General features: G+C 46.8%; 1 protein-coding gene across 2 annotated transcripts in view; it reads left to right on the forward strand.

Moving 5' to 3' along the window:
- The first annotated feature begins 961 nt into the window (after positions 1-961).
- TUBGCP4 (tubulin gamma complex component 4) overlaps positions 962-12,730 on the forward strand; it is a 62,608-nt gene continuing 50,839 nt past the window's right edge. The window contains exons 1-2 of one of the 2 annotated variants that reach the window (XM_082256817.1): positions 962-1,168; positions 6,836-6,964. In XM_082256817.1, the coding sequence (XP_082112943.1) occupies positions 1,091-1,168; positions 6,836-6,964 (207 nt within the window). In that variant the 5' untranslated portion in view covers positions 962-1,090. The remainder of the gene's footprint in view (positions 1,169-6,835; positions 6,965-12,730) is intronic. The other variant, XM_082256818.1, reaches the window with a different exon arrangement.

The following is a 12,730-nucleotide window of genomic DNA, read 5'->3' on the forward strand; positions in this document are numbered from 1 at the left end:
CTTGGCTTCTTTATGCACATTAATACAAATTTTTACCTGGGGTGCCCAAACTTTCGATCACCACTTTAAGTAGAAGAGAGCTGATAAGCGGCTCTCCTGACGGGGGGGGGGGGGTCTGTGCTGATAATCAGTACATTGATTAGCAGTGCAGTCCCATCAGTGATGGCTGCCAGTGCCCTCCAGTGATGCCCACCTGCATCCCCTAGTGATGCCAATCAGTGCTACCTTTCAGTGTCCATCAGTGATGCCTGTCAGTGCCTTCTCATCAGTGCTGCCTATCAGTGCCCCCCATAAGTGCCTCCTATCAATGCACATAAAGGCTGCCCATCAGTACTGCCTATCAGTGCCCATTAGTGATGCATATTAGTGCTGCCTATCAGTACTACCTCATCAGTGCCACCTAAAAGTGCCCATCAGTGCCGCATATTAGTGCCTCCTCTTCAGTGACACCTCATCAGTGCTGTCTCATCAGTGCCCATTAGTGCAGCCTCACCAGTGCACATCAGTAAAGGAGAAAAATTACTTATTTACAGATTTTGAAAACAGAATCTAATAAATACTTTTTTTGGTCTTTTTTCGGTTTTTTTTTGCAAAAAAAAAAAAAAACAGTGGTGATTAAATGCCACCAAAAGAAAGCTTTATCTGTCTCCAAAAAAAAATAATACAAATTTCATATGGGTACAGCGTTAAACGACCACACAACTGCCATTCAGAGTGAGACAGCGCAGAAAATTGGCCTGGGCATGAAGGGGGTGAGGACACAAGTCATGCTGCTTCTTTTATTTTTCCATGGAAGGTTTAATATCACTTTTAGATCCAGTCCTGTCCCTGCACAGCCAGGCACTTATACAGGAGCCTAGCCGCTTTACACATTGTATACACCTCTGTCTCCCGGCAACACCACACCCCCGGAGCATGCCGGGAAACGGAGTCCAGTCCACACACAGTCATGCCAATGGCGGCGGATGCGCGGTGCATTTCGGGAGTTGTAGTCCGTTCCCCGTTCATACAGCAGCCTGGCGGGTAGCAGTGGCGGTCTAGTCGGATGTAAACAGTACGGAGAGACCGGGGAGCCGGCCGGGGCCTGACCATGATACACGAACTGTTGCTGGCCCTGAGCGGGTACCCGGGGAGTATCTTCACCTGGAACAAGAGGAGCGGCCTGCAGGTTGTCATTCATCTCCTGACACTGACCATTCCTTCCAGGCTGCAGAATAATAGGGCCCTTCCTGAGGGTGTATCCCTCTGATAATCAGCTGGGGTCCTCTTTAGCCTGTGGTGCCCCCTATATAGCCTGTGCCCCCCCCCCCCATATAGCCTGTGGTCCCCCCTATATAGCCTATGGTCCCCCCTATATAGCCTGTGCCCCCCCTATATAGCCTGTGGTGGCTCTATATTCTATAAGTGATCTATATTCTGTGGTCCCCCTATAGCCTGTGGGGAGAGATTAGAACACCTCTTTGTTTTTATTGCTGCCTGTGTCCCCGTTAAAGTGATTGTAAAGTCTTGTTTATTTCAATTTTTTTTAAAATAACAAACATATTATACTTCCCTCCTCAGTGCAGTTGGTTTTGCACAGAGTAGCCCGGGCCCTCCTCTTCTCGGGTCCCTCTTCTGTACTCCTGGACTCTCCCTTCTGTTAAGTGCACCCACAGCAACCTGCGGGTCACAGCACCCTGTGTCCTTTCAGACAGAGCTGCGACCCGGCCCCACCCCTCTTTCTCCTTATTGGCTGAATTGCGCCGCACTGCTGTTTCAGCCAGTGAGGAAGGGAGTTCTGGGCAGCTGAGACACTCCTGCAACATCGCTGGATAGAGATGGGCTCAGGTAAGTATTAGGGGGCTGAGGGGGGCTGTTGTACACAGAAGGTTTTTTCTATCTTAATGCATGGAATGCATTAAGATAAAAAAAAACCTTCTGCGTTTACAATCCCTTTAAAGCTGTTGTATCCTCAAAAAAAAAAAAAAAACCCTGCAGGACAAAGGCATAATGAGCTAGTATGCATACAATGTCGCAGTCCTGCTAAAAATCACTGATCGCTGCCATTACTAGTAAACAAAAAAACATAAACATATTGCATCGTTTGTAGACGCGATAACTTTTGTGCAAACCAATCTATATGCACTTATCGGGATTTTTTCTTTACCAGAAATATGTAGCAGAATACACATTGGTCTAAATTGATGAAAAAAGTTTAGATTTTTTTATTGGGAATGTTTTATAGCATCAAGTAATATGTATGTGTTTTTTTTTTTTAATTGTCGCTCTTCTTTTTATTTATATATATATATATATATATGACAGCAGAGATGGTCAAATACCACCAAAAGAAAGATCTATTTATGGGAAAAAACAACATACATTTTATTTAGGTACAGCATTGCACAATTGTCAGTTAAAGTAACACAGTGCTGTAACGCAAAAAAATGGCCTGGTCAGTAAAGGAGTTGTAAAGTCTCCAGGTTTTTCATCTTAATGAATTCTATGCATTAAAGCGTTATATATATATATATATATATATATATATATATATTGATCATGTTCCTTTAAAGCATGTTATACAGCACAGTGCTTGTGCTGTGTAATTTGACCCCTTCTATCGCCTAAAAAAAACCTGGCTGATCCTGCCAGTTTTTGCCCTTCCCCCTGTACACTGACCACGGTATATCATGGCTGCTGAGCCCTGACACGGTGGTCAGTGTATGTGTCTCTGTCATCCCCAGCCCTGCTCTCCTGTGTCCTCCTCCCCTCCCTGCCTGTCAGCCCCGTGTCACGGCCCGCCCTGCTGCTCAAATAACTGGTAATAAGTTATATAATCCTGTTTGTCTATTAAGCCTGTGTGCCTCTGTCTGTGTTTTATAAAAATAAATGCTGTATATACCTGATTTCAGTGTGCTGTTTGGTGATCACGTGACCAGCTGTCTCTCTCTCTTTCTCTCTCTTTCTCTCCTCTTTCTCTCTCTTCCCTCTCTTTCTCTCTTTCTCTTTCTCTTTCTCTTTCTCTTTCTCTCTTTCTCTCTTTTCTTTCTCTTCTCTTTCTCTCTCTCTTTCTCTCTTTCTTTCTCTTTCTCTCTTTCTTTCTCTTCTTTCTCTTTCTTTCTCTCTTTCTCTTCTCTCTCTTTCTCTCTCTCTCTCTTTTTCTCTCTCTCTCTCTTTTTCTCTCTCTCTCTCTTTTTCTCTCTCTCTCTCTTTTTCTCTCTCTCTCTCTCTCTCTTTTTCTCTCTCTCTCTCTCTCTCTTTTTCTCTCTCTCTCTCTCTCTTTTTCTCTCTCTCTCTCTCTCTCTCTTTTTCTCTCTCTCTCTCTCTTTTTCTCTCTCTCTCTCTCTTTTTCTCTCTCTCTCTCTCTTTTTCTCTCTCTCTCTCTCTCTCTCTCTTTTTCTCTCTCTCTCTCTCTCTCTCTTTTTCTCTCTCTCTCTCTCTTTTTCTCTCTCTCTCTCTTTTCTCTCTCTCTCTCTCTTTTTCTCTCTCTCTCTTTCTCTCTTTCTCTCTCCAAAATCAGGTATATACAGCATTTTTTTTATAAAACAGAGGCACACCTCTTTTTCTCTCTCTCTCTTTCTCTCTTTCTCTCTCCAAAATCAGGTATATACAGCATTTTTTTTATAAAACAGAGGCACACAGGCTTAGGAGGCAAACAGGATTATACAAAGTCCTGCAACACTACTTTAAGGTGAAAAACCTTCTTGTTTGCAGCTTCCCTCCAGACCCCCCATTATTCTTACCTGAACCCGTACGTTCCAGCGACGAGCACGAGCCCAGCAGTTCCAGCCGCTGTCTCCGGTCCTTATTGGATAGATTGATAGCAGCAGGAGCCATTAGCCCCTGCTGCTGTCAATCAAATCCACTGACACGAGAGCGGGGGGCTGAGCCGAGTCCTGCTGTCTGTCTGTGTCAATAGACGCAGCAGCTGGACTCGGGAGCGCATGCCCCCATGGAAATCGGCTCTCCCTGGGGGCACCCGATGAAGAGGAGGAGCCAGAAGCGACACCAGGGCACCCCAGAAGAGGAGGATCAGGGCTACTCTGTGCAAAACCCTTGCACAGAGCAGGTAAGTATAACATGTCTATTTAAAAAATAAACACAAAGCTTTACAATCACTTTAAGGGGGTAAAACCTTCTAGTCCAGAAATGGTTAATGGCATCCCCACACATGTGCTAATGTGTATGCCAAACTACATGGTGCTGCAGCAGTGCGTTTTTGGAAAAGTGTCAGGGACTTCTTTTCCTGCATTTTTTTGCAGGTAGGGCAGCCCATTGAAATGAATAGGCTGCCCTACACACACAATCTGTGAACCTAGTCTTGCATTCATTATCTGTTTTTTCCTGTACAGGATCTATAACTTTCCACTGCTGACCATTTTTCTTGTTACATTGATCAAACTGGGAAAACGTTAAGAGGGTGACAAGGGGTGTGGCTTATTACAGCCAGGGCCACCTTTAAAAATCATGGGGCCCCATACAGCCTGACATGGCTCCCTGCCCCTGAAAAGAGAGATAAATAAAGTGACTTAAGCTGGCCATACAAAATTTGCCCGTTTCAGCAGGGACCGGACAAATTTCGATCCATGTATGGGCACCCTGGCTGTACAGAAGTTGATCTATCAATGAACTTTTGTACAAGTCACCCTGTTGAGTTTTTCCCAAATGATCTGTGCTGCCGGCTATAGCCTGAAACACTTATCATTGTGTACTCACAGCAGAGAAGACTCCACCTTGAGTGTGTGGATGGGGGAATCTGCTCTTTTTTTTTTTCTTCAATTTCTTTCAAAATTCGACTAAAATGTGTGAAGTATGGCCTGCCTTACTTTTCCAGAGTCCTGCACTTTTCTGGCACTCTGCTGGAATGGTACTGCATTGAGGCCATCCATAGGTACCTGCAGACCCAAGGGAGCCTGGGCCCGGTGCATGAAGCATTGTAGCTGTGACGTGTAAACATCCCCATCTGCTGCTAATTGCAGCTTAAGGGGGGGTGGGTGGCAAAAATGTGGCTCAACCACTAATTTTTGCAGCCCTCCAACCACAAGTCTAAATGAGGCTGTTATAAAGGCAGATGTTTTTTTTTATCTTAATGCATTCTCTACATTAAGATAAAAAACCTTTTGTGTGCAGCAGCCCTCCTAATACTTACCTGAGCCTCATCTCTATCCACCGATGTTGCAGGAGAGACGGAGGAGAGGAGAGGCTGCCCGGGACTCTCTCCTCATCAGCTGAGACCGCAGCGTACTGTCATTGGCTCCCTCTGCTGTTAATCAAATTCAGTGAGCCAATGAGGAGGGAAAGGGGCAGGGCCCTGTGCCTGAATGGACACATGGAGCCTCTGCTCGGGTGCCCCCATAGCAAGCTGTTTGCTGTGGGGGCACTCATCAGGAGGGAGGGGCCAGGAGCTCTGAAGAGGGACTCAAGAAGAGGAAGATCTGGGCTGCTCTGTGCAAAACCGACTGCACAGAGGAGGGAAGCCTAACATGTTTGTTGTTTTTAAGCAAACAACTCTTTAGTATCAATTTAACTGATGACATCCACAGATGGAAGCTCATCCCTTAGACCCCCATTCACACTACCGCCACTTGTCAGGCGACTGGTCAGCCTGACAAGTCGCGGTCCATTGTGTGCTACAGGAACCGTTCTAATAGGAGTGACACAAGTCGCTCTGACTTAGAAAAAGGGTCCTGTACTACTTTGGGGCGACCCGGAGCGACTTGCATAGACATTAATTATATGAAGTCCATGCAAGTCGCGCCGAAGTCGCGGTGCGCGCGACTTCACAGGTCACCCCCGAAGTCGTGCCGCGTTAGTGTGAACCGGCACTTGGATCTGCAGATGAATGAGCAGAATAGATACAAAAGTAACAATATTACATTGTATTTTTTTATTTCCTTTATGAACAGTGTTATTGATGAACACTGAGGCTCTGATCACACTGGTGTGATTTCTGATGCAACTCCATCTCTGTGGGCTGCTAATAGAACTACATTATATGATCGTCTGATTTTTTTTACCTTGTGAGACCATATTATTATATTTTAAATATGGACATATTTAAATAAACTATGAGAGGTCCGTTCTCTTATCTTGCCATGGTCTGTTAGGTGTACCAATTCCCTCTGGTATTTTGGATGAGTGGAGGGATCTTAAAGGGGCAGAGTACCTATAAAGAAAACCTGGATTTATTGGAGGAGTGTTGGTGTTCTCAATGGTACATCTGATGCCAGGAAGCGCTTATTGACATTCTTGTGTAGGAAAGAAGTTGCATGCCATCCTGTGATTGCTGTGTGCTGGAGAGTTTCCAAACACACTGATTTGCCTAGTTTACACATGGTGAATTCGTATGGAAGAGCAGTGGCCATTCTTTGATTAAGGCTGGGTTCACACATAATTCGGATGTGGCTCAGAGAAGGGGTCTGGTGCATCCCTGTTCTCCATTTCAGGGACGAATCGGGCCCGAATTTTTGCCTGAATTCAGACATAAAACAGAGCCAAAGGCGCAAAGGACCCCTTTGCAATCCGCTCATCAGCCGCCACAGAGGTGTGTGAACTGGCTTCATTGAGAGCCGGTCACACTCTCCTGTCATGCAAATTGAAATCCAATTCGCCCTAGTGTGAACCCAACCTAATGGACTTTTGTGGATGGAAAGAGCTCAAAAGTGCTATTTTAGTGGGCTGTTCATCTTCACTTATTTAAGAAAATGTCTACACTTCTGATATATGATGTTTTAGCACTCTCTTGTTGTTTGATTAACAAGTTATTGGTTTAGGAAAGCAGCTGCATTATTGACTTTAAGTTCTTTGGTGCATTCAGCATTGATGTCACATTATTTACAGTGTTTTTTTTTTTTAGGTATCACAAGATCTACCCTTTCTCCATCCCGGTGAAACCAGTGTATTAAACCGTCTGTGCAAGCTGGGAACAGATTACATTCGATTTACAGAGTTCATTGAACAGTACACAGGACATGTTCAGCACCCGGTAATAAGATCATGGACCGCATACTTTAGAAAACTCAGGATGAGAGATTCAGAATACTTTATTATTCCCAAAGGGAAATTATTATAATAAAGTATTCTGTAAGGTATTCAGTAATGTATACTGGCAGGCTTGTTTAGTGAAGTTGTACAAAGTTAAATGACCTATAGTGATCATGGATAAATCCTTTAACTGATCTGTTTTCTGTAACCTTTGCCATTGCTCTTTGTACTGACTTATTGAATGAGCCCATTAATATGTTTGTTTGTCTTTAAAGCGGAGTTCCGCCTCCCCCTCCAAAAATTAAGTCAGCAGCTACACATACTGTACACATACTGTAGCTGCTGACTTTTAATATTAGGACACTTACCTGTCCTGGAGTCCAGCAATGTCGGCACCACAGCGGATGTTTCCATCGGCTGCCGCCGCCATTGTCAGTAAGGGAGCCCAGCAGTGAAGCCTTGCGGCTTCATGGGTGGGTCCCTACTGCGAAGCGCGCTGCGCATTCCTACTGGCTCGGCAGCGGAGGGAGGAGGGGGCCGAGCTTCTGAGGGACGGCGCCGTATCCCTGAAAACAGGTACCCGTTCCCCCCTGAAAGGTGCCAAATTTGGCACCGGAGGGGGGAGGAAACAAAAGAGCGGAAGTTCCACTTTTGGGTGAAACTCCGCTTTAAAGTGGTTCTTTAGTGGTTTTTGAAAAAAAATAAGTCAGCAACTACAAATCCTGTAGCTGTTAACTTTTAATAAAGAGACACTTACCTCTTCAGGGATCCCGCTGGTTCTTCTTCGGGTTCTTGGTGCCAGCATGTTCACAGTGGGAAGCCGGCTGTGACTCTTTGCAGCTTCACAGCCAGCTCCCCACTGTGCATATGAGAGCTGCACTGTGTGAATGGTCCCGCAGCCCCCCGTGACGTCCCAGAAAGTTGAGGGGCAGAACTTTTTCTAAAATCTCCTACTTGATTCCAGCAGAAGTGGGAGCAGTTACCTAAGTAAACTAGGTACCCTTTCCCAAAAGAAAGAGGCTTCAAAACTGTAGGGAGGGGGGCAGGAGAACATAAATCTGAACTTTTTAGGTGAAGTTCTTCCTAAAAGCTAACTCTAGCCTTATCTTCAATCTTGCACAGTTGTAGAAGCTCTTCTATGTACTGAAATTGCTTACTCTTGATTTTACTGCACATTGTGAGTTTCTCACGGTGTGCATTGGAAGCTTCAGAAAGTAGGATAGAGCCAACCTTATTTCCTAGCTGAAGGGTAACCAGCATTATCTAGCTCTTTCCTCCCCAGCTTCACTGTCCCTGGCCCACTCCTTTTAATCATTGGAGTTCAGTTCCTTCGGTTAATGAGGCTCAGCATTACTTGTGGGCAATACTATAGCTTCCTGTCGTCCCCTCCCACCAGCCATAATCTGCGTGAATTGAATAGGGAAGTAAAGAGACCCAGTGGTTGTGTTACTGGGTTTAAAAAAAGGTAAACGTGAAGGTTTTTTTTTTTTTTTTTTTAGCATGTTGGTAAAAGAGGAATTTGAAGTAAAAAAATAAGCAAATCAAGTAGCTTTAAAGTAGACTTACACAGTGAAAAAGATGTAGGCTGCCATTGGTGGTCTTTTGAAAAATGAGTTATCTGGTTGTTTTTAGAATCGACAGGTAATCCAGGCAACTAGCATTTTTAAAAGAAATCAGCACACTCTGCATGGTCTTATAGTACAGATTTCCTTCATGGTATTCTAGACCTGAACTAATATAGACCTAAACAGTAAGGGATGGGATGTCTTCGCAATGAAGAAGCATAAGGAGGGCAGCATTCTAAATGCAGTCTTTTTTTTTTTTTTTGAGGACGTACAGGTTGTCATTATCAAGGCTACAATGTCCTGTGTATCCTCTAAATCAGTGGTTCTTAACCTGGGTTCGATCGAACCCCAGGGGTTCGGTGAGTCAGTCTCAGGGGTTCGGCGGGGGGGGGGGCAACAGGACAATTGCTCCCCCCGAGAAAATATTACTGATTGTGAGGCCAAACCCCCCCCCCAAAAAAACAACAGAGCTGCGGTCGGGACGACTCACAGCCATTACACATAGACACTTGACGCTCTGCCCCCTGTACCTCCCCTAGCAGGTTTCCAGCCTATCTCCTGCAGGCTGCTTGAGTGGGCGGGATGGGGATGTACCCGACCACGGAGATTGCGCCCGCCTGGAAGAGGGAAGTGTGAGCAGCTGAGCAGAGGGAGCCGAGTGAATGTTCCTGGAGGTAGGCTCAGCTAGCTGTACATGGTGGATTAGTTTGCAAGCACCTCTATGCTAAGTCTGATAAATAACTGCAGCTTAGCATAGAGGTGCTGTTAGCTGACAAATGGAAATGCATGTCCTTTTCATTTAGCTCAATAAGCATTGTGAATGCCCCCTGGTGTGTGCCCTCCTGATACCCCATGGTATGCCCTCCCAAAACCTCCCTCCCAGTGTGTGTCCTCCTGACACCCCATGGTATGCCCTCCCAACCCCCCCCCCAGTGTGTGCCCCCCTGACACCCCATGGTATGCCCTCCCAACACCTCCCCCCAGTGTGTTCCCTCTTGACACCCCATGGTATGTCCTCCCAACCCCCCCAGTGTGTGCCCTCCTGATACCCCAGGGTATGCCCTCCCAACACCTCCCCCCAGTGTGTTCCCTCTTGACACCCCATGGTATGCCCTCCCAACCCCCCACCCCAGTGTGTGCCCTCCTGACACCCCATGGTATGCCCTCCCAATCCCCCCAAGTGTGTGCCCTCCTGACACCCCATGGTATGCCCTCCCAATCCCCCCAAGTGTGTGCCCTCCTGACACCCCATGGTATGCCCTCCCAATCCCCCCAAGTGTGTGCCCTCCTGACACCCCATGGTATGCCCTCCCACCCCACCCCAGTGTGTACCCTCCTGATACCCCATGGTATGCCTTCTTAACCCCCCCCCCCCGCAGTGTGTGCCCTCCTGGCTCCCCCAGTGTGTGCTCTCCCAACCACTGATGTGTGCCCTCCTGACACCCAGTGTGTGGCCTACTGACTCTCCACTGGTGTGTGCCCTCACTACCCTAGCCCACAGTGTGTGTCCTCCTGACCCTCCCCCCAGTGTATGCCCTCATAACCCCCCCAGTGTGTGCCCTCCTGACCCTCCCCTGGTGTGTGCCCTCCCAGCCCCCTGGTGTGTGGCTTTACTGATCCCTGTGCACTGTCCTATGCTCTGTCCTGTCAACTCCTGTCCTCTGCCCTATTCTCTGTACACCATCCTACAGCCTACTGACCACTCTATCCTTCCCTACAATCAACTGACCCGTATACACTGCCCTACAGCCTACTGACCTCTGTACGCTGCCCTACAGCCTACTGACCTCTGTACGCTGCCCTACAGCCTACTGACCTCTGTACGCTGCCCTACAGCCTACTGACCTCTGTACATTTTACTTTGTATGATACGTTTAATTCAGTTCTGTAAACACCTTATTTTCTGGCAGTGCACCTCCCCAGACTAGACTCATAAAATCATATTTTATTTTTCCAATTAAGAAGGGTTCGGTGAATGCGCATATGAAGCTGGTGGGGTTCAGTACCTCCAACAAGGTTAAGAACCACTGCTCTAAATGTTGATTTGTTATGAGCAGTAAGTATATTGTATTTGAAGTGTTGGCGTTTGTGCCTTTCCGCCCTTGAATGGCAGTACAGTTGGCCTCTATATGTTTACAGCCATTTCTAAACATGTGTATGTTCAATGAAAATCCTGACAGAAGTTCTTTCCCTTTCCATCCAAAACTAGAAAAGGAGGTTTCACTGTAGCTGTGCTTTTAAAGGGAAGTATGGGGTTTTAAAATAACAAACACGCATACTTACCTAGTTGAATGCAGCATCTGTCCCACACTGCCTCAAAGACGTCTGATAGACAACGGAGAGCTGTCATCAGCTCTCTGCTCTGCCCCTCCAGTGCTCACTGGGGCACCAGGCTTTGGAGGGGTGGGAATTGCTGGCTCAGGCTGTCAGCAGCTTGCTGAGAGGCCGAGCCAGCTGCTGGTCAGGCATCTAGGTGGTTCCCAACATTAAAGTCGGGATCTCTCCACAGTTTGAACTGACTGAGTGACTTTAGCCCACTGTCGACTGAATACGTGACACGGGAGTGCAGAACTTAGTGTATTCCTGTGACATACATGTGAGGTAGCGCTGAAGAGCTTTGGCCCTACTTTTCCTTTTTAATCGGATTTTAAAGGGCCAACGAAAATTACATATTGTGGATGAGCTGCTAATAACAGTCACAGATGTATTCAAGAATATCCAAAATTGTATTTGTTAGCTATGATAAAGTACTAAGAAGTTAGAAAGCAAAGTGTCACTCAGTAGTTTTCTTCTATAGTATTAGTGGGCAGGGGTTCATATGTAGGAAAATATCATTCTCTGCTCCAGATCTTACCTTGTGTTCCGAAAATTTCCTGAAGCTTCGCCCCTTTAAAGGAAGTTTTCCTGTCCTAATTTATAATTAGATTTTTTAACATATTAATAACATGTAAGTCGTATTTAATATTTTTAAATCTGCAGCTTACATTTAAAAAAAATACCTTTTAATCCTGCCATGAAAGTGCTTGTTCAGGTATTTCCTTTTATAGGTTGACAATGCTCTGTCCCTCTGGCCTGATTGTTTCCCTGCTTTGTCACGCTGTCACACCCTCTCCAAATGGGGACTAAAAAATGACATGATAATATGCATGGCACTCAGGTGCAGTTAACATCAGGAAACGCACTCTTAGAAATGCCATGTTGCCATCTCTGGAGTGCATGCATGTAGACGGGAAGTAACTGCAAAGAGGCCACAGGATAGAAGCACAGCAGATGGGGGGGCGTGGCCTGGCGCAGCATGTGAGAGGACGTGTGTGAGAGGAGCTCCGCCGGACCGATATCCTTCACCGCTAATCCTGCAGCCCTTCGGGCACGATAATCCTTCCTTCACCTCCCGCACACCCGCGGCACCGACCTCCGCATGTCTCCGCCGAAGAAAGGCTCTGAAGCTGCGGCAAAACTGGCTGCATTCCGGAGGCTGGAGAAGGAGGCCCCGATCCAAGATGGCGCCGGCCCGTCGCTCGTGGTGGAGGAGCCTGAGAGCCCTGCTACATCCAAGGTTTTGGAGGCGATTGCTACTTGCCAGACCATGCTGACTACTAAAATCGAGGAGGTGAAGGTAGATATATCTTTGATGCGTCAGGATATGCAGAAGCTGAGGGACAGAGTTGGTGAGGCTGAACACAGAATTAGTGAGGTGGAAGACTCCCTCCCCCCATTGCAAAACTCCTCAGACAGGCTGCAGCAACAAGTACAACTTATCCTCCAAAAACAAGATGACATGGAGAATAGGCTGCGCCGCTGTAACCTGCGGTTCATCGGCCTCCCGGAGGGCTCTGAAGGTGCTGACCCCTCATCATATTTGGAACAATTGCTCACTCAGACTTATGGCAGAGAATCCTTTTCACCCACTTTTGTTGTGGAACGTGCACATCGCCTCTCAGGGCGCCCCCCCCCTCAGGGTGCACCCCCCCGCACGTTCATCGCTAAATTCCTGAACTACCGAGACCGTGATGCCATATTGCGCCTGGCCAGGGTTAAGGGGAACATTCCATTTGGAAACCACAAAATAGCGATTTTCCCCGACTTCTCTGCTGAGGTCCAGAGGCGCCGCAAGAGCTTTTTGGAGGTCAAACGCAGACTGCGTATCAAGAATATCAAGTACTCCATGTTGTATCCGGCCCGTCTTAGAGTGGAGGGCGAGG

This window comes from Pelophylax lessonae (assembly GCF_965119305.1).
Source record: "Pelophylax lessonae genome assembly, chromosome: 4".
Classification (NCBI taxonomy): domain Eukaryota; kingdom Metazoa; phylum Chordata; class Amphibia; order Anura; family Ranidae; genus Pelophylax; species Pelophylax lessonae.